The 23,005-nt window shown below is 30.6% G+C and overlaps 2 protein-coding genes across 8 annotated transcripts in view; one reads left to right on the top strand and one right to left on the bottom strand.

Annotated features, from left to right (window-relative positions):
* LOC111631493 (protein MEMO1-like) overlaps nucleotides 1-10,259 on the top strand; it is a 36,920-nt gene extending 26,661 nt beyond the window's left edge. Inside the window, exons 9-11 of the mRNA XM_023375737.1 lie at nucleotides 5,629-5,744; nucleotides 9,347-9,451; nucleotides 9,532-10,259. Coding sequence (XP_023231505.1) covers nucleotides 5,629-5,744; nucleotides 9,347-9,451; nucleotides 9,532-9,669 — 359 coding nt within the window. The 3' untranslated portion in view covers nucleotides 9,670-10,259. The remainder of the gene's footprint in view (nucleotides 1-5,628; nucleotides 5,745-9,346; nucleotides 9,452-9,531) is intronic.
* A 284-nt stretch (nucleotides 10,260-10,543) lies between these two features.
* Nucleotides 10,544-23,005, bottom strand: part of LOC111631494 (tetratricopeptide repeat protein 9C-like) — a 51,537-nt gene continuing 39,075 nt past the window's right edge. For all 7 annotated transcript variants that reach the window (XM_023375738.1, XM_023375739.1, XM_023375740.1 and 4 more), the window contains 2 exons: nucleotides 11,325-11,510; nucleotides 10,544-10,700 (listed from right to left, as the gene is read on the bottom strand). In XM_023375738.1, the coding sequence (XP_023231506.1) occupies nucleotides 10,573-10,700; nucleotides 11,325-11,510 (314 nt within the window). In that variant the 3' untranslated portion in view covers nucleotides 10,544-10,572. The remainder of the gene's footprint in view (nucleotides 10,701-11,324; nucleotides 11,511-23,005) is intronic.

Below are 23,005 nucleotides of genomic sequence, written 5' to 3'. Positions count from 1 at the left end.
TCTTCTTAATAGTAATCTTATTTTCTGCTGTTTTAATTTATAAACTATTTATTTAAGTAGTTATTTAGAAAATGTTTTATTTAAATACTATAATTGAATTTTTAAAGATAGATAAAAAAAAAAATTTTGGAGCTATATTAAAATGAAGATAATTTAGAGGAAGAGGAATTAATTTAACCTAAATATTAAATGTACAGTCAGTTCAAAAAGTTTAGAATAATTTAACTCTATCACAAAGTGCCAATCTTTGAATGACAGTAACTAAATGAAATAAAAAATTATGAAAAAATTAAGAGAAATTTAGCCTGATCTTTTAGCTATATTTTCACATAAAAAATGTATTTCTAAATAAAGTATTAAAAGTCAGTTATTTACATAATGAATGATAAAGGTGAAACCATTAGAATATTTTATTTTAATGGTTTCACCTTGTTGATTATGAATTATAGATTTTATTCTTTTTGGTATACTATCAATAAGTGATTGACATTGTTCAAGACTAATTTCAGACCAAATTTTTGTAAGTTTTTCTTTTAAATCTTGTTTATTGGTTGGGTTAGATTCTTGTGTTTGTTTTTTATAAATGGACCAATCAATTGAGGATAACTCTGGTGACTTTCCAGCTCAATCCAAGATTTTTATTTTTAATAAAATAAAATTGAAGACAAACTGTCCAAAAAGGATCACCATTTATTATTTGTGTTCCAAGACTAAAACATTTTCGGCAACTGACCTTCCTTTTTAGGCTACTTATCGCCGTAAAGTTTACAAAAAGTCCTTTTAAAAAACAAAACACATCCAATTAAAATTTTTAAAAATTTCTGAAAAAGGAACTGGTGACATACAGTTGTCTTGCTTTCTTCCATCATATCTTCTTTTTGTCTTCAATTTTATTTTATTAGAAATAATTCTCTATTGGACGAACTTTTACAGATTTTTATTTTTATACATGTAAATTATTCTTTGACTTTTTTTGCATGTAAAACATTTAACTTCATCCTGTTGAAAGATTACATCATCTTGAAAATCATCTTCCATTGTTGGGATGAGGAAATATCACAATACATATCATTACTGTCTAAAAAAATCATTAAAAAAAATAATAATTTTCCAAGTCCATTTACAGTCAACTGAACCTCATACTATAACTTTAGTGGAAAATTTGATGACTCTTAAACAATATGGATTGTTGGTTTTGCATTTCAAGCATCAAACTTTTCTTTCATTATTTAAATCAACACAAAACATATTTTGTTGCTAAAAATGACTTTTGTGACAATTGCTGGATTATAATTTATACAATANAAAAATATAATAAAAGCAAAATAAAAGTAAAATAAAAATAAAGCTCGGACTTAGTTCCTTACACAGTATATTTATTTTTATTTTTTTAGTATTAGTTACAGTAAAGTTATACATGATTTGGAATGCTCATCCCATAGTAACATAAAAAAATTAATTAATTAAAAATACTAATGAGTAACAATAAAAATATAAGTACTAAGGTGTCAGTCAACAAGCTGAAAATGTCAACTTCAGAGTCAGTTGGTAAAAAAAACGCTGACTCCCCAGCTCTGATTATATCCAATAAAATTTTCATTGTTGAACTTTATTGTTCTTGACTTTGTACATAAAAGGTCATTAGAGGAGTACAAAGTACTCTTAATTTTGATCACCTTGTTTGTTATATTTTTGTTATCATATTACAGATGTACAGTACATATCTATTTTATAATTAAGATTTCAATAAGTAAAAAATCTAAAAGAATTTTTAAACAAAATGTCTTTCTTGATATGTATTGTCCTCCATTAGGGTTATATGGGAAATCCTCATTAATTTGAAATTCAGGGGACAAAATATTCATGACTTTAAATTATCCAAGATTAACATATTTCTGTACAGTATGCCAAATGTTACATAACTGATGTAATTTATTAAGTAAATGGAATACAGCTACTATTTTTGTTAATCTGAAATTTATTTTATTAATTCTTTTTATATAATTTAGTACTTTAATCATATATCTTGATTATTTAATATGATACATATTGTACAATGTCAAACAAAATTTTTAAAGTTTTCATTACTCAGTTTAATGTATTGTATGGAAAAGTTTTTCCACACATTTATTATGAAATAAGTTTTGAACAATCAATTATTTATATTCTGATAATTGTAGAGTAGATTTCATTGGATCAGTAATTTCCAAAGTGATCAATTTCCACTCCCTGAGTGTAATGGGCACTCTAAGCGGACAATAACAAGTAAGAGGCAAGTAGTTGGCAGTAGTAGCTAGAAATGGGTTTTCCAAGTGATTTTTACTTATGATTTGATCATTGACATTTATTACAGTTAATTCTTTTTCTGAAATATGTTTTTCACATTGAACAGACTTTGATTGAATAACTGCAACAGTGAATTTAAGTATCAATTCAAATACTAAGAAGCTCCCCTTGTACTTCCCATATCATATTTGATTGAACATGTTTTTAGTGCAGTCATATAATCTCTATCCATGCAAAGAAATCAGAGTAATTTAAGAATTTATAAGTAGTTTTTGACTAGGCATTGAAAAACATTTCAAGTCCATCTCTCACATTAATCATTTTCTAATAGTGAAGCAAATATTAAATTTGTTGTTCAAAATTCTTGCTAAATGATTGAGCCTTTTCAAGTTGGAATTACTGAATTTAAGTTCACTCGCTAAGTAAATAGCATTTTACAACTTTTAATTAGATATGATTAAATATGCAATTAATTGTTGTATTGAATTTGTTTTCAAAATCTGTCAAGATGTAATTTTTTTTCTGCCTTGATGAAGAGGCTGACTTTGTCTGAGCATGTTTGTTCTGCAGATCCCACAAGAAGCATTAAGTTTCATCATCAGTAATAACTGTTTAGTTATCTGAGTCTTATCAACTGTATCAATCAGTTCTCTGCTGATGAGTAAACATTCTTCAACTGCTAATCTGATAACTTTCTGAGAACAATGTAAGAATGGGTGCAATGCATTTTCAAGTTGTCATGAGGAATAACATGTACAGAGCCCTATGAAATTCCCAAAATGGTAACCACATTGTGTGTCAATTGTCTATAGTCTGATCTTTTTGTGAGGTTGGAAAATTTTTTCATTTTTTACTGAAGTTGACCCACCTGGTGTTGTTCTCTGTTGATTCATGGCCTTCTTTAAAATACTTACTTATTACATATATTATTACAAATGGCATTTCATTACCATATGCTTTTTTTAAGCAAAATGTTTTGGGAAAGTTATGTACCAAGTTTGATACAGAATTTTATATTGATTTGTTGCTCATAATGCATCATTTCAAAATTCCAATGATGCACACCTACATATTCCAATATTTTTGTTTTGTGTTCTAGTCCTTCTGAATACAGGCAAGAGAACAAGTGTTTTGAACAAGTACTGATATGTCTAAGAAAATGTTCAAACATGCATGTGCTCAAAATTACAAATGCTGCTAGGTAATGTCAAAGTTTAATTTATTTTTTACTCTATTATGTAGTATAATATGATTTTATGAATTAATAATTGAATTTCTCTCTCAATTATTGCTTCATGATAGCTCAATTATTGCTTTTTTGCTGATATGATAGGTCCACAGACATGCACTTTATCTGATGTTTATTGTTTAAATGTATGAAAAAAGATCAAATGATATTGTCAGAATTGATAATGTCTAAAAATTTTGAAATATCAATATTTACCATTTATTAAAATTATCAATGTTCCAAAATGTTTAAATATTTAAGCACAACGATTTTCGAATATCAGAATTTAAAACCTGAGGAAGACTGAGAAAGCAGTCGAAAACGTTAGTTGTTTTCATTAAATATATTTTTACTGGTCAAGTAAAGGTTTTTATGTGTGTTTATATTAAGCAATATTTACATTTTGGCATCAGACATTTCTCTGTGATAATGAATTTTTTGGATAATTTACTTGTATTGTGTTTGATAACTTTGTTACGTATTGCCATTTTTGTCATAAGTATTTTATCAATTTTGAAATTAATGCTTGAATAAGTTATAAATGTACACCCTATCAGTGAGTTTAAAAATACTCTCATCTGTAATATTGATAAATATGATAAACAGAAAAGAATGGAAAAAAATAAAACAGGAACACCATTTGATTTTACTCTCAACTTAATTGAATTTTTTATAAAGTTTATTGATTAAAAAATCAGTTAGCTATTTTTAAAAAGTAGTAATAATAATAAAATATAAAATATTAAATTGGGTATCTGTCAAAACTTTGTTATGTAGTAATTATTATAACAATGTGCACTGACTGTTTCCTATATCTAAATATATAAAATTACTTGTCCTGACTGATTCATCATCTGCTGAACCTAAAGAGGTGAAATTTGGTACACAGTTAGGGTATGTCATGGAAACACGCACTAAGAAGAGATTTTTTGAAATCCCTTGTGGAGGGGAGAGAGAGAGCATTAAGGCTTAACCGGAAGAACGGCTTCTACTGAACTATTTTAGATGCGATTTTTTGTTTTCAACTACGTTTAGTCTTCATTAAGTACTTAGTTTTACTAAATTGATAACGTTTCAGACATTGTTATAAATATTTTTATATATTTTGATTTTTTAACCAAATGTTCGAACCGTTTTAAATTCGAATTTGTTATTGCATATTGGTTCGATTATAGAATGATTGTAAACATTCCAGAAAATTGATCAGATTGAAAACAGTTCGTTTGATTCTCAGCAATTCTCATCATTCTCAGCAGTAGGTCTTATATCACAATTACTATGGTTGTTGAAATACTGAATATAAATGAGGTTTGCTTGCAAAACCACCGCAGGCAAAGTCGCGGGTAACAGCTAGTATAAATATATACAGGATGATTCATAACTCATGGGACAACCTTTAAGGGGTGGTAGAGTACAAGACAAAAAGACATTTTTTGTATAGTGTGTAGATATTTTTTGTATTTGACATTTTTTTGACATGTTGAGGTGCAAACACAAGAAATAATAAAATTAAAGGAAACATAAATTGTTTTCTTACAGCATTGTTGACAAGTGCATCTTTACAGCAATGTTTACAATAATTGTTCAAAATTGCATACAGTAACAGTAATACACGCTTGGCGGGTCGATGGAGTGATTGGCATACAGTTTCAAAGATGCCAGTATATCTCGCACATGTGTAACCACAATGGATATTTGAGCAACAAGGTCCTCAACAGAGTCAACTGGATTCTCATAAATGAGGGCCTTCAGATGTTCCCATAAGAAGTAATTGAGGCTTGATAAATCAGGTAACTGGAGTGGCCAACAGACTGATCCACCACAGCCAATCCATTGTGCTGAAACCACAGTTGATTACAAATGAAAATTGGAACATCTTGAAGCAATTCTGGTAAAATGTTTTCCAGAAAAATATGATAACATCTGCCATCAAGTTGCCTTGGTAGTAGATATGGACCAAGCAGAAAGTTGTTCACAATGTCTACCCATGCATTCACAGAGAATCATTCTTGGAACACACATGGATATGTAAAGTGTGGGTTTGAGGTTGCCCGCACGACAATTGTGCACATTGAAAATACCTTTTTGTTAAAAATCACCTTATCTGTGAATAGTACATGAGCTGGGAAGTCTGACTGCAATGCACACTGCTGCAAAAACCACTGGCAGAATCCCATGTGCAGAGGATAATCTTCTGTTTCAAAGTTTGAGTTCTCTGGAAATGGAATGGGTATAATTGTTCTTTAACATGCTCCAAACGGTGTGTTGATTCACACCTGTGATGTGCAGTTCTTGTACTTGTGTCAGGTCTGTGTTCCACAAGGTTTAAGATGAATTCATCTGCATGTGGGCATCGTACAGCTTGCAGTCAACCCAATTCTTGCCTTTTGAAGCAGAAGGAACCAGTTTCACAAAGTTTCTGGTGTAAACACTCAAACATTTTGTGGTCTGGCATTTGTCTATTCAGAAAGCGTTCCTGATACATCCATAGTGCTGCTCTGCCACTATCATTTGCAGCCCCCTACATTAGATGCTTGTCTGCCTTCTCAGCATTTGTAATATCTCCCATCATGGGTTATGGCACAGTCACAAATGGCATGTTCCTGCAGATGTATAATGTTGAAGGGCAGCAAGCCACCTCCTGCCCTCTACCAGCAACAGTACACTCAAATCACTTCACTGATGCTGTTGAGTGTGTATTACTGTTGATGGACACAATTTTGAGCAATAATTGTAAACATTACTGTAAACATACACTTGTTAATGATGCTGTAATTAAACAATTTGTTTCCTTTCATGTGTTTTCTTGTGTTTGTGCTTTAATGCATGACTTGAGCCCATACTTTCCTGTGCAAAAAATGTTTTTTTTTTTTTTTTTTTTGGTCTTGTGTTCTATCACCCCTTTTAAAGTTTGTCCCACGAGTTCTGAATCATCCTGTATATAACTGAATACAAATTTTAAATCAAATAATCTATATAATCACTTCAACAGAATTTTAATAAATAAAAATGTACACAATTTTGTTTTAATATAAAGATTTTATAGAAATTTAAGAACTTTAGTTACAAAATTTTATTACATCTACCTAAATTAATATACTATAGTATTTCCCAAAATAAGAATGGAACCAACGTACTATGTACAGTACATCATTCTGTCACTATAGCCAAACAATGAAACTACAGGTATCCCTTGCTTAATACAAGATTTGATTAATGTGCAAAATTAATTGCAGCAATCCCTTCATATACTTGGCAGAGGTTTTAATTAACGTTGTAAGGAACCAAGTCTGAGCTTTATTTTTATTTTACTTTTATTTTGCTTTCATTATATTTTGTTTGGGGCTTATGTTTAGTTAAGACGAAGATTTCCTCACCATTCACCTTAGTAACTTAAAAATAGAAGAAAAACCAACTCACCGACGAAAGAAAAGCGCCGTAGAAAAACTCGCGCACACTTGCGCTTCCCAAGCGGAAAAAGTAAGTCCGCACCGAGAAAAAGGGGGGGAAGACCCCACAACCCAGTTAGGAATCGCTAAACCTTAAAATAATAAAGCATCCCGATAATTGTTAAAAAGANATATATATATATATATATATATATATATTCTGCAGATTCTGCAATAAAATAAATAAATATGTATATATTAGGTTGTTTGGAAAGTAATTTCATTTTTTTCATGGAGGAAAAAACAATTTTCTTATAATATATAAATATTTTATTGAATTATATATTGATCATTTTGGTCCAATATCTTTTTGCCATCTTTCTGGTAGTAGCATGATTACATGCTCATAAAAGTTCTGATCTTTGCTTACAAAAAACTGATCCAAGTGATTTTTGACATCCTCATTTGAAGTAAATGTTTTATCATTTAAAAAATTTGTAAAGACCAGAACAAGTATAACCAAGGATGCCAGATCTGGTGAATATGGTAGTACATCCCACCCAAGCTGTAACAGCTTCTGACAAGTTACCAAGCTTGTGTGTGGTCCAGCATTATCATAGTGAAACACTACACTTTTCTGTTTGATGATGATATTCAATTTGTTCAGTTGATTTCTGAATCAATTGTGGAGTTGTCTGGTAGAAGCTAAAAAAAAAAAACAATTGTCCAACCAAACAGAGCATCACTTTTTTTTATAAATATTGGTTTTCGAAGTGGTTTGAGCCAGTTCATCTCTTCTATCCCATGATCACTTGCATTCGACATTGTTCTAAACAATCCATTTTTCGTTGCCAGTTAAAATTCGCTTGAAAAATGGATCATTTTCTTGATGTTTGAGAAACAAATCACAGATATCAATGCAATGGAACAAATCTCTTTCTTTAAGAACATGTGGAACCCATAACCACTTGAAACAAAACCAAGTTATTTCAAGTGGTTATAAACAGTTGAATTTGACAAATTTAATCTCTTAGCAATTTCTTGTTGTTATTTGGCAGTTTGCTTCAATCAATATCTTTATTTTGTCTTCATCAGCTTCAACTGGCCTTCCAGAAAGTGGTGCATCTTCAATATTGAAACTGCTGAAACGAAATTTTGCAAACCAGTTTTGGCATTGTCATTCTGTCAACACATCTTCTCCATACACATCACACAGGTTGCTTGAACACCATTCTTATCTTTTTGGTAATAAGTAAAATATGCCAAAAATTCTGCTTTTGATTTTCCATGTTTGATGGGACACCAAAAAAACCAGTTGCAAAGAATCAAACAAAATTTTTTTTCAAATAAGCCTTGAAATGTCAGCTGTCAAAATATACAATTTAGAATGAAATTGGCAGGTAAAAATACAACTGGTGGTAAAAAATGAAATTACTTTCTGAACATCCAATAGTTTAATTAGGATAGTTATGAAATTTAATACATTACTGCTAATGTGATATTGTATTCTTTGTTTATAAGCTATTTTAAAACTTCACATTTTGTTTGTGCAAACTCAAATCAAAATATCTGCAGATAAAATGCATATTGTGCATATTATGTATGCTTTTTAAGTTTTGTAAAAAATATAACACTATACAAACAGTAAAAAATACTCTTAATATAATGAGAAGGTGCTCCTAAATCTCAGACATGTCAAATGTGGTTTGAAAGTTTTGTTCAGAAAATTTTGAACTAAAGGATACAAACATATGGGACTCCCAAAAGCTGTTGCAAACAGAAATTTCAGGAAGAAATTGTTAAAAATTGACGAACTCATAAACTTGAACAAATCTTATTGTGTCACTGACATGATTACTGTGTTCCATGTACATTAAGTGAACAAACTGCATCAAATATAATTTTGTCTGATGAAGGTAGGCTGGCTGGTGGTTCTAAGGTTTACTTTTTACAATTACTTTTTAAATTAGTTACTCATTTTTATCATAGAAAACTTTTCTTGCAGATGACAAAATCAAAATAAAAATATTTATTAACCAAAAATTTGTTCTAGAGAGTCATGATTGTTTGGTCGAGTACTGTGGTACGAATGTACAGTACAGTATTTGATTAACTTAATTTCAATATAAACTATAGCATTGAGGGATTAATTAATTATGCTAATCAAGGGATACCTGTATTTTAAGCAACAAAGTAAAAATTTTGAAAATTCAAACATTACTTTGTATGTCATTTGTATGACTTTGTTTTATAATCCAAAATTTCTTGTAAAAATATCAGAAATTTCATATAGAAAATTGTTTAAACATTTATAATGTACAGTACTTCCTAATATATGTTCTACATATGCTCCATTCTTTTTCTGGGAAAGAATATAACTATAAAATCATATAATAATTTCTAATGAATTGAATACTAATACTAAATAAATTTTTTTATGAAGGGTATGAATATAATAGAAGAATTGTCTCCTACTGGTTTTGTATCATATCTTAAAAAATATGGCAATACTATATGTGGTCGCCATCCAATTGGAGTTTTGTTAAATGTAAGTGTGACCGAATTATATTAAATTTTATATATATGTTCAATGTAATTTCAGCACATTGAAATTATTTTGTTGAATAGGCTGTTTATACAATACAAAAAACGGGAAATGGACACAAGATGTCATTAAAGTTCCTGAATTATGCTCAGTCCAGCCAGTGCCTATCTATGAGTGACTCATCTGTAAGCTATGCTGCTGCATCTCTGAGGCTTGACTGATGATATTGAAGTATAACATCTGTTTGTAATCAATACCGACTGTGCATTTTAGAGGTTGAATTCTACTGTCTTAATATGAAATGAGATGGAACATTTTCAAAATATTCAATTAATACTTGTGAAGTTTTAATGGTAATTAATTATTAACCATTAAAACTGGTTTAAAATGATGGCAGAAATAAATTTGTATACACTGGATAATGCTGTTTTAATCCAGAAATGTCATGTTATATATGAATGCCTGTTCTGAGCAATATGCACTTTTGAAAATAGAATAAGGAGGTGTCTTGCCTTCTCATCTCCAGCCATCCAGTATTTCTAATGTATTATTTTTGCTGCCTTATAGCAGTAGAAGAAAACTTTTCTTTTTTATTAGGGGGAAAATAGAAAAGACTGCATAAATGGAAAAAAATTGCAAACTTTTTCATATAGGAATCTGTGGCCTTTATTAAAATTCTCCTTTGATATATTTCAATTAGATATGTAACCCTTTGATGCAGTTGAAAATAGTTAAATTTATGCATTTTGAATTTAAAATCCAAAGTTATGCTTCCCTAACAGCAGAAGAAAATAAAACAAATTTAATTTGTTGTGTAGTTAGTATTTCTATATTCTATCTATGAATTGGTTAAACAAGCATTTTAAACATTTTTAATTAATATTTTATTAAGCAAACTTACATAATTGATTGTATTTTACAAACATTCATAGTTTGTCAGAGCAAGCATCATTAGTTTAATACAGTTTGATGCCAAAAATATAACAAACAATACTATGAATTATATTTTTTTATGAAATACTTTTTTTATACATGAAAAAAAAATTTCTTTCAACTTTAATAAATTTTTTATATATCACAGCATTTCCTATGACATTCTCAAGATTTGATTAGTTTTGTACATATCATCCTGATGATGACAAATCCACTTCTGCTAATTTATCAAACATACCCTTATAACATTCTCTTTCTTTCTGTTTATACCGTTGAAGATGTTCTTCAGATAATTTTATGTATTGTTCAATATTACTATCTGAAAAAGAAAACAACTTGAAAATTTGCACAACTAAAATCAATTACTCAAACAAGATTTGTGATTTAGATTAAATGAACATCTAATATCCAAGATATTAGAAATGCATTTTGAAAGAAATTTGTTTTTTAATTTGAAATATCAAATAAGACATTTATTTAGTAATAAAATATGAATGAAAGAGTAGGTTGTGGTGAAAAGATGTTTTCAATTCAACTTTTTTGATGATAAAATTTGTTTTGTTTAAAAATGTTTTATTGTGATCTTTCATTCTGTAAAAAGTATTATTTTATTAAACACAAATATAAAAACTTACAAACAATACTAATAATTTTTGTTTTATAATAATGGTTTGATCTTATAGCAGCTAAAAATTTTTTATTAAGCTGCATTATCATCACCTGTTTTGGTTAATTTATGTCTTAAAATTTTATATAAAATTAAGTAATTTTCAATAAAAATCATGTATTATTATTTTAAATGGTCTTTCAAAATTAAGATAATGTATTGCTGTTTTAAATATCAAGCTCTTTCATTCCATTTGTCTTGATAAAAAAACATCATTATTACATTTTAATTTTAAAGTAAAATTAAGAATTCATCTATTATTTAAAAAAATGTAACCTTTTGTATTTAAGTACTGTTTTGCATTCTGAAGAGTTTCCAGGCATTGGTCGTAATCTCTCAGGTTGTAGTAAGAAACTCCTTTCCTGTAGAGTGCTTTAACATTATTTGGTTTTATTGTGATAACTTCATTGCAATACTGGATAACTTTTTCATATTTAACATTTCTTTGATGAAGTAAACTTGCTAAACAAAATATTATTTTTAAGCAGACTGTACTTTAGTTAAAACTTTTTTGTCTATGGAAAGAATCAACTTGTGTATTAACCAATGAGCATCAACCATTGCTCACTTAGTTGTGGCAAGTCACTTCTGGTTTCTTCTTCATTTGTTAAACATGTCATCACGATTATAAACAGTTTTATGGGAGATTCGTATTGGAATAGGAGGAAGTTTGCTATATAGTTGTTAAATGCATGATTCTTTATAGTTAATATATACTATAAAAAAATTAACACAATTAATGGAAAAGTCGTACTACCATCTAGTGAGAGAAAATAAAATTCATTCACATATTGCTTGACATATTAAGCAAAAAGTGCTGACATCATTAGGGAATGTGCTGATTGGTTTAACTGAAGCAACATCATGCTTGATGTTGCTCTCAAGTTGATTCTTTTGATAGACAGACTATGTCTATATTAAGAATTAGTATAAAGAAAATTCAAAAAATTAATATTAAACATTCAAAAAAATTTTGAAAAGGTCTTAAGATAATATAAGGTCATGGTGGCAACTGAAATTAGAAAAAAAAAAAACTTGAAATTATCAAGAAATTTTATATGTTCAGATATGTTTCAATAGAAGGAAGTTTCTCTGACAAAAATTTTACTTTTTTTTTTTTTTAATGCAAGCAATTTTAGAAGATATTTTGTACCTGCTATATGGGGAATAAGTTGTATATAATTTTAGCTGACATACAGTAGTTAATAATAGTTGATTATCACCTTGTCAGAAAGTAATTGTTTTAAAAATATGGTGTTCAGCAATCTTTCTACAGATGTCATTTATAGTTAATTGATAAAATGGAAAGTTTAAGTTTAAATTAAAATTTATTTTTAAGTAACTGCAATATAATTTTTTTGTTTTTTAATGGCTTGCTTACTGTGATATAAACAATTTGTTAAAAGTATATTGATGGTGATCTCATTTTTTAGTCAGATGGTGATAAGCAATGTCTATTTCCATAAAAATTGGTTTAAAACTGATCTTAAGTTTTTATTAAAAGTTCAAGCATGATTCTTAGTCCTTTATAAACTGGCCTTACAAATAATAAACAAACTTGACACCAATATATGAATTCACACACACTGATTTGATGTTAAATGCCATGTAAGAAAAATCTAATTTTATTCCCTTTTGTTAAGATTTCCCCATTTCAGTTACAAAAACTTAATTGCCAAATATTATATGTTGATTATTTTAGATGAATTGAAAATACAAATCAGTTTTAAGATGGTTAATTTGAATATTTCTTAATAGTCTAAAAAAATAATGTTTTTTAAATTTGCATTTTATTGTGAAATTTATATAAAGTATTTCAGCATTGAATTATATTAATAAACACTTTTAGATGCAGTAAACAAAAATTGTTTTGTTTCATTGCTTTCTTGAAATTCTTTGAATCAAAAAATTCAATTGCAATATTTCCACTTTAAATGATTAATATTAGTTTTTAAGAAAATTGCACCAATAATTGTTGAAATTTTTTGAGAAATAATAATTATTATTGTAATATTTCAATTTATAGAAAATATCATTTTAAAATAGAGTATGATTTTTCTAAATTTAGAATGTTGTTCAAAAACTTCAGCTAAATTTTATTATGTATTTTAAACTTTCCACAAAGAATGAAAGTAATGTGTAACCCCAATTTAAGGATGAATTTTGTTTGTTAAAATCCCTTCATCCTACATGCACTTTTCTACTTGTTATAGTCACAAATTTGTATCTTGTTCTAACATAATCCAGTCACTCTTATCCACATTCCTATAATAATAATAATAATAAACTAACTCTCCCGTGGTCGCCACCTGGTCGTGGTGGGAGAGCCCAGTAATTTTACTGATCCATAGGGCAATGCAGGCTGGAGCACAAGCTCCTGGTAGGGACACCCATGCCAGTAAGGTCTATGGGGAGAAATGAAGCTAAGAGTGACCACACACCCACATTCTGTGGAGATAATCATTATGGTAGTAACCAGATCTAAGTATGATACCGGCTCGGACGTCGCCCGGGTTAACAAGGTCCGCGTTCGTGGGTTAGGCAGAGGCTCACGTTCGAAAAATAGGCTCCAGTCTCCCTTGGTTACCGGTGGCGAAAGCAGCGCCGGCCCAAGCATGGCTACTGCAATGCCCTCAACAGATGTGAGGAATCAACCTAGCCTTGGTGTTTCTGTGGCAATGCATCCACAGACCACAAAGGCTGGAAAACCACGCCAACGGATGAAATGGACAACAGAAATGAACGAGTTTATCATCCGCACTTACTACACCATCACAAGACTCGAAACAAACATGACAGCATACAGACAACAACTACACCACATATTCACACAACAATATCCTCACCTCACTGTCACCGAACAAAGGGTTGTTGATCAAAAACGAACAATTATACACAACAACCTTATCCCACAAACAACACTTGAACTTATCAAACAACAGGTTGCTGATCAAATACATCAACAGACAGAAACATTTAACATTAATGAAGATCACGTAACCTGTCAGGATAATCCAGCAACAAGCACTGATTACAGCACACACACAACAAGTACCACTAATGATACTGCAGGCACTTCCCCATCCATCACTGATAACGTAGACATAGAATTAGTTAATACGCTCTCACTTATATTTCAGGAAACACTCACTAAATATACAGGCACAGATCTCACACAAAGACCGCGAATACCAAAAATTAACACGTCAATGGCAGTAGGAAAAACACTAGATTATGTAAACACTCACTACCAAACTACATTCATTCAATTTCTACATTTACAGACATTCATACATTAGTTTATGCCGGGGCAGTCACAGTAGTAACACCATGGACTGAAAATACACTCACAGACAGACAGACACAAAACACAATTCTATCATAAGCCTGCCTGACAGAGACGAATAGAAACACAAATAAATGACATTAGACAGCAATTAGGCAGGCTGACACAATACACTAAAAACAACATAACACCCAAATTAAAGAAACAACTCAAAAACATTTTCAAGAAAATCAAAACACACACAAAACACGAACATCACAACACACACATTACAGAATACGTTGATACACTAAAACAAAAACTCGCAGCCAAAGCATGTAGACTCAAACGATACAAAACATGTACACTACGAAAACAACAAAATAAATTATTCACAAACAATGAAAAACTTTTCTACAGACAAATCAGTACCAAAACAAACACTGATACACAGCACAGTGGCACACCAACAGAAGAAGAACTCACAACTTATTGGTCTTCTCTTTGGTCCAATGCTGTTACACACAATGCTGATGCAGGCTGGATCAAGGAGGAGAACAGAAACTTGCATAACATACCAACTATGCCCTGTGCTGAAATAAACATACACGACATTCGCTACGCTGTTAACAGAACACACAACTGGAAGACACCTGGTGTAGACAACATTCACAATTTCTGGTACAAAAAGTTTACATCACTGCACCAGGAACTAGCTAAACATCTAACACACATCATCATCAATCCACAAGACATGCCAAAATTTCTTACTCAGGGCATCACCTACATGAAACCTAAAAACAACAAAACCACAGACCCCACACAATACAGACCAATTACATGTCTTCCAACACTCTACAAATTATTGACATCCTGTATCACAAACAAAATATACAAACATGTTGAAGAACACGACATTCTTACAGAACAACAAAAAGGTTGCCGTAGAAATCACAGGGGATGCAAAGAACAGTTACTCATAGATTCAGTCATTCTACGGCAAGCACACAAACAACACAGAAACATACACATGGCATATATAGACTACAGAAAAGCATTCGACAGTGTTCCACACAGTTGGCTGCTACATATTCTACACATGTACAAAATACATCCATCACTCATTGCATTCTTCGAAAACACTATGCAGCACTGGAGAACAACACTACATCTCAGGGTTAGTAACACTTCCATACAAACAAACGAAATATTCATTAGGCGAGGAATTTTTCAAGGAGATTCCTTGAGTCCTCTCTGGTTCTGCCTAGCCCTGAATCCATTATCCAACATGTTAAACAACACGCAATACGGCTACAATATCAGACACGAAAAAACAACACAGTTTACACTCTCACATCTCATGTACATGGACGACATAAAACTTTATGCATCCACACAAAAACAACTTCATCAACTCCTACAAATCACACATTCATACACTAAGGACATACAAATGGAGTTTGGCCTAGACAAATGCAAAAAACTTCACATAGAAAAAGGAATCCTGAAGAAAGAAGATTTTGCACTTGGAAATGGAGACGTTATTGAATCCATGGAAGAGGGCGAGTTCTACAAGTACTTAGGATTCCAACAGGCCAAACTAACAGAACATACACAAATAAAGCAACGATTAATTAAAGAATACCAAAGTAGGTTAAACGCTATACTTAGAACACAGTTAAATGCAAAACACACAGTTAAAGCAATAAACACATATGTCATCCCAGTACTCACATACTCTTTTGGAGTTATACATTGGACTCACACAGATCTCGAGCAACTCCAAAGGAAAACAAGAACAACACTTACTAAGCATAAACAACATCATCCTAAATCCGCCACAGAAAGATTAACCCTTCCACGTAAAGAAGGCGGACGTGGCCTGATTGACATAGTTAACCTTCACTACAAACAAATACAGTCACTGCGAGAGTTTTTCTACAAGAAACAAGAAACATCACAGTTACATAAAGCAGTAACTCTAGCAGACTCAAATAACACACCATTAAACTTACACTCACATCATACAGACATGACACAACACATAAAAAGCATAGACACCATCAAGCAATCGTGGGCTCGAAAGGCACTCCATGGCAGGCATCCTTATGACCTGGCCCAGGATTTTGTTGACAAAACTGCGTCAAACAGCTGGTTAGATCGGGGATGCCTCTTTGGGGAGACGGAAGGATTCATGATTGCCATACAGGATCAGGTCATAAATACTAAAAACTACAGAAAACACATACTCAAAGATACAACACTCACAAATGACACATGCAGAAAATGTCACATCATGCCAGAAACTATACAACACATCACTTCTGGTTGCAAGCTCTTGGCACAGACAGATTACTTACATAGACACAATCAAGTAGCAAATATAATACACCAAGAGCTTGCAAAGAAACACAAATTGGCAGACATCCACGAACCATACTACAAGTATATTCCACAGACAGTATTGGAAAACAACACGCACAAAATGTACTACGACAGAGCCATAATCACAGATAAAACAATTTACCACAACAGACCAGACATCACACTCATTGACAAACACAATAAAATCACATACATTATAGACATAGCCATTCCAAACACTCACAATGTACAAAACACATGCACTGAAAAAATTAGCAAGTACACAGAACTTGCCCAGGAAATAAGGCATCTGTGGAGGATGGATAGGGTAGTTATTGTACCTGTTGTTCTCTCCTGTACAGGTGTGATACCACACATGCTACACAAAAGCCTGGGAACATTACAATTGAATAGAAATACATACATCACACTACAGAAGGCCACTATATTGAATACATGCCATATTGTTAGGAAATTCCTTAATACAGACACTGACACTGACACACATTTAATTTTAGTTTTGTTTTGGTTGCTATGCCTTGACTCTGGTCCGGCATAGTACACAGCCACCGGTGTGTACCGAGTATAACCCAATAAACTAATATGAGAGAGAGGGGAGCAAATACATAAGTTATCAGAAATTTCTTCATTTAATGTTAACTAAGCAAAAAACAAGCAAAATTGTTGTTTAAATAAATTGTAAATTGCCAATAGAAAAATCTGTAATTTAAAGTTCACTAAGCTGAATAATCTCTAATGAACAAACATTAGTGTGTGGACACAGCTCAATTTACTTCTGTAGGTCCAAGATGCTAAACTCTTGCAAGCCCCTTTAAAGATATCAAAATTTAAAAAAAAAAAACTTGTATAGAAAAAATTAGTTTTATGTTTACATTTTACAGTATTATTGTATTATTACGATTAGTTCTGTATTCATCTAATCTGAACAAACTGTTGCAATAGCTCATGACAGTGTGATTACTTGGGGCTCACTAGATTCATGGTCAATTGATAAAGCATAAACAATTTAATTTTAATCATTGGTTGTCACAAATATAGAAATGTGCACACAATAAGATGAAAGGGAAATATTTGTGTGGGGCCATATTTCCCAACTTTTACATTCACTGTAATGATAAGAAAATATTTAATACCATCTCAAATCCCAATTTTCTTCTTCACGTTCTCCAGTTTTTTTTTTTTTATAATTGACAAAGTTATTTATGGTGCAAGCTTGGACTTCATGCACCTGTATCTAAGTAAAGCCCTACATATGAATTTATGATTTGAATGATTTTGTTCTCATAATGAATATTTCATTTTGTAAATCAGGAAGAAGGATAAAATAAAGTAGCTCATATTGAATACTCATAACTTGGGGTTACATTATATATAAATTATTTCTTATTTTTACTGTTTACTTAAATCATATTTCAATATAAAATGTTCAGTAAATAATAATATAAACAATGAATCTCACACTTTTAATGAAAATCACAATTTTTTAATCAAATCATACCATGAAAGAGCATGTAATGAAATAATTATGAAAAATTGAATGTAGTTAGAAGATAATTTTATAAGAAAGTTTGTTGAATTGTTCGGAAAGTAATTTCGTTTTTACCACCAGTGGGATTACTTGTAATTTTACCTGCCAATTTTATTCTAAATCATATTGTCGTCATAAATTTTGACAGCTGACATTTCAAGGCTTATTTGTAAAAAATTTTGTTTGATTCTTTGTAACTGTTTTTTTTGGTCCCATCAAACATGGAAAATCAAAATCAGCATATTTTGCTTTTTTATTACCAAAAAGGAAAAGCTGTTTAAGCAAGAAAAAAATTGTGTAACGTGTATGGAGAAGATGTGTTGACAGAATGACAATGCCAAAACTGGTTTGCAAAATTTTGTTCTGGCAATTTCGATATTGAAGATGCACCACGTTCTGGAAGGCCAGTTGAAGCTGATGAAGACAAAATAAAGGTATTGATTGAAGCAAATCAACGAATAACAACTCAAGAAATCACTAAGAGATTAAATTTGTCAAATTCAACCATTTATGATCACTTGAAACAACTTGGTTTCTATTCAAAGCTCGATATATGGGTTCCACATGTTCTTAAAAAAAGATTTGTTTCGTTGCCTTGACAACTGTGATTTGCTTCTCAAATGTCAAGAAAATTATCCATTTTGAAGTGAATCATAACTGGCGACAAAAGGTGGATTGTTTAGAACAATGTCAAATGCAAGTGATCATGGAATAGAAGAGATGAGCTGGCTCAAAGCACTTCGAAAGCCAATATTTATTAAAAAAAAGTGATGCTCTGTTTGGTGGGATTTTAAGGCAATTGTTTTTTTCGAGCTTCTACCAGACAATTCCACAATTGATTCAGATGTGTACTGCCATCAACTGGACAAATTGAGTGATACCATCAAACAGAAAAGGCCAGAATTGGTCAAACAGAAAAGATGTAGTGTTTCACCATGATGTCAGATCTCTCACAAGTTTGCTAACTCATCAGAAGCTGTTACAACTTGGATGGGACATGCTATCATACCCACCATATTTGCCAGATCTGGTGCCCTTGGATTATTACTTGTTCTGGTGTTTACAAAATTTTTTAAATGGTAAAACATTTACTTCAAATGAGGATGTCAAAAATCACTTGGATCAGTTTTTTGTAAGCAAAGATCAGAACTTTTATGAGCATGTAATCATGCTACTACCAGAAAGATGGCAAAATGATCAATATATAATTCAATAAAATATTTATATATTATAAGAAAATTGTTTTCCCCCTCCATAAAAAATGAAATTACTTTCCAAACAATCCAATATGAATTGAAATTTCTTTAAAATTTTTCATAATTTTATAATTTAGATAACAGTTTATTAAATAACTCATCAATAGCAACTGAAGTTTTTGATTATAAATTTAAAAATAGAGTTACAGAATCTTCTCCACATTTCAAAAATATTTATGCAGTGCTTTTATTAGTACAGGTAGGCCTCCTACAACACGGTACCTTTAGAACGCAGTTTATGGTATTTAGAAACGAACGATCTTTCACATAACAGAAAAGTCATAACGAATCGTAATACGTGCCGCAGTTTGGTGTACAGAGCTAAATGTCCTCGAAAACAGCTGTTTGTCCACACTGATATGTTATTCCCATGAAAGTTTCAGGGGAAGACCAGTTTCTAGACAGATGTGCATCAGTTACCATAAACACTCAAATACATCACTGAATTTTCGATAATTTATACTCTTTCAATAGGTGGGGACTGCAAAAATGGTCCAAAATACAGTATAAACGTCTATTGGGTGTATATTTTTAACATAGTAAAGGGAAGTTATTTTTTTCAATTTTTACTGTCCATAAAACTATTTGAAAAAATTTTAGCCATAACAATGTCGAATGAAAAGAAAGGACCGTCGTTAAAAAGGAAATTTATATCTCTTCAAACAAAGATAGAAATTTTGGATCGAATTAAAAATCAAGAGCGGATAGCTGATATTGGTAGGCATTTTAATTTAAATGAGTCAACTATTCGGTCGATTAAGCAATAGGAAGAAAAGATTAGGAATTCAGTCGCATCCGGATCATCTATTCTTGCGAAAAATGTTGCTCGTCCGACAGCACCTACAATGAAAAGAAAAAAAAGGAACAAGCACTAATATTATGGGTAGAAAATATGAACAAGAAACGGTTGCCTTTAAATAAAAGTGCACTTAAAAACAAAGCCTTAAAAATATTTGATTATTTAAAACAAATGGGACAGTCGTCAGCTGATGAAACCAGTGTTAAATTCGTGGCTAGCAATGGCTGGTTTGAAAAATTGAAAAAACTCCATTCAAACGCCAAGTTTTTCTCTTTTTAGAACCGAATCCCAGTTTTTGTATTAAGTTGGTGTCTCCTATAACGCGGTATTTTCAAGGAACGTATCTACCGCGTTATAGGAGGCCTACCTGTATTTGTTTTTTAAAAATCATATTTGGAGTTATATTACATGCAAAAGAAATTTAATTACTTCATCCTTCTTAATTTAAAAAAAACAATTCTTTATTTTTTTTAAAGTGCAAAATGGTATCAAGTTTCATGAAGTGTAATAAAATTAACTTATATATTTTAAACAAAACTGATTCTGGAATAATAATAATTTTTAATGATAAAATTTGCATACAATTCAAAAATAATTTTTATTACAAATTCATAAATAAAATGAAGTATAGTAGAGAATAAAGAAATGCAAGACACTTTCTTACATTTGCACTGGTTTTTTTAGTAATAAAAAATTAATGCAAATAGATTGAAATGACTATGGTAAAAAAAATTTTAAGCCCTTTTATTATCTACAAATTCTATGATGTTGCTGATTGGATTAAAACATTGTTGAACAAATACATAATATAAGCTTTTTATGATTTCAATGGGGACCATCCATTGTGTACAGTCTAATGAGAGAAAGTTGAGGCATTGTCTATGTGGACTTTTTTAGTGGCATTTAAATTTGTTCTTTAAGCCTACTTACTAGCCACACAAATAAATTATCAGTTATAAAATATTTGCAGAACTTTTGTCATTTTTCAGCATCTGGTTCATGAACTATTGTAAATGTAATTAAAGGGAATTTGCCAAAAGTAAATCATTGTACACAATAGGAAGTCAAAAGTGGCTCAAAAACTAATTAATGGACTGCTATACATATATATATACACGTATTATTTATATACATATATATATAATATGTATATATATACATATTATATATATATGTATATAAATAATACGTGTATATATATATGTATAGCAGTCCATTAATTAGTTTTTGAGCCACTTTTGACTTCCTATTGTGTACAATGATTTACTTTTGGCAAATTCCCTTTAATTACATTTACAATAGTTCATGAACCAGATGCTGAAAAATGACAAAAGTTCTGCAAATATTTTATAACTGATAATTTATTTGTGTGGCTAGTAAGTAGGCTTAAAGAACAAATTTAAATGCCACTAAAAAAGTCCACATAGACAATGCCTCAACTTTCTCTCATTAGACTGTACACAATGGATGGTCCCCATTGAAATCATAAAAAGCTTATATTATGTATTTGTTCAACAATGTTTTAATCCAATCAGCAACATCATAGAATATGTAGATAATAAAAGGGCTTAAAATTTTTTTTACCATAGTCATTTCAATCTATTTGCATTAATTTTTTATTACTAAAAAAACCAGTGCAAATGTAAGAAAGTGTCTTGCATTTCTTTATTCTCTACTATACTTCATTTTATTTATGAATTTGTAATAAAAATTATTTTTGAATTGTATGCAAATTTTATCATTAAAAATTATTATTATTCCAGAATCAGTTTTGTTTAAAATATATAAGTTAATTTTATTACACTTCATGAAACTTGATACCATTTTGCACTTTAAAAAAAATAAAGAATTGTTTTTTTTAAATTAAGAAGGATGAAGTAATTAAATTTCTTTTGCATGTAATATAACTCCAAATATGATTTTTAAAAAACAAATACAGGTAGGCCTCCTATAACGCGGTAGATACGTTCCTTGAAAATACCGCGTTATAGGAGACACCAACTTAATACAAAAACTGGGATTCGGTTCTAAAAAGAGAAAAACTTGGCGTTTGAATGGAGTTTTTTCAATTTTTCAAACCAGCCATTGCTAGCCACGAATTTAACACTGGTTTCATCAGCTGACGACTGTCCCATTTGTTTTAAATAATCAAATATTTTTAAGGCTTTGTTTTTAAGTGCACTTTTATTTAAAGGCAACCGTTTCTTGTTCATATTTTCTACCCATAATATTAGTGCTTGTTCCTTTTTTTTCTTTTCATTGTAGGTGCTGTCGGACGAGCAACATTTTTCGCAAGAATAGATGATCCGGATGCGACTGAATTCCTAATCTTTTCTTCCTATTGCTTAATCGACCGAATAGTTGACTCATTTAAATTAAAATGCCTACCAATATCAGCTATCCGCTCTTGATTTTTAATTCGATCCAAAATTTCTATCTTTGTTTGAAGAGATATAAATTTCCTTTTTAACGACGGTCCTTTCTTTTCATTCGACATTGTTATGGCTAAAATTTTTTCAAATAGTTTTGTGGACAGTAAAAATTGAAAAAAATAACTTCCCTTTACTATGTTAAAAATATACACCCAATAGACGTTTATACTGTATTTTGGACCATTTTTGCAGTCCCCACCTATTGAAAGAGTATAAATTATCGAAAATTCAGTGATATATTTGAGTGTTTATGGTAACTGATGCACATCTGTCTAGAAACCGGTCTTCCCCT

The sequence above is a fragment of the Centruroides sculpturatus genome, unplaced genomic scaffold (genome assembly GCF_000671375.1).
Source record: "Centruroides sculpturatus isolate CEXI.00-Female unplaced genomic scaffold, Cexi_2.0 scaffold518, whole genome shotgun sequence".
NCBI lineage: Eukaryota > Metazoa > Arthropoda > Arachnida > Scorpiones > Buthidae > Centruroides > Centruroides sculpturatus.
This window is presented reverse-complemented; position numbering and strand designations above follow the sequence as displayed.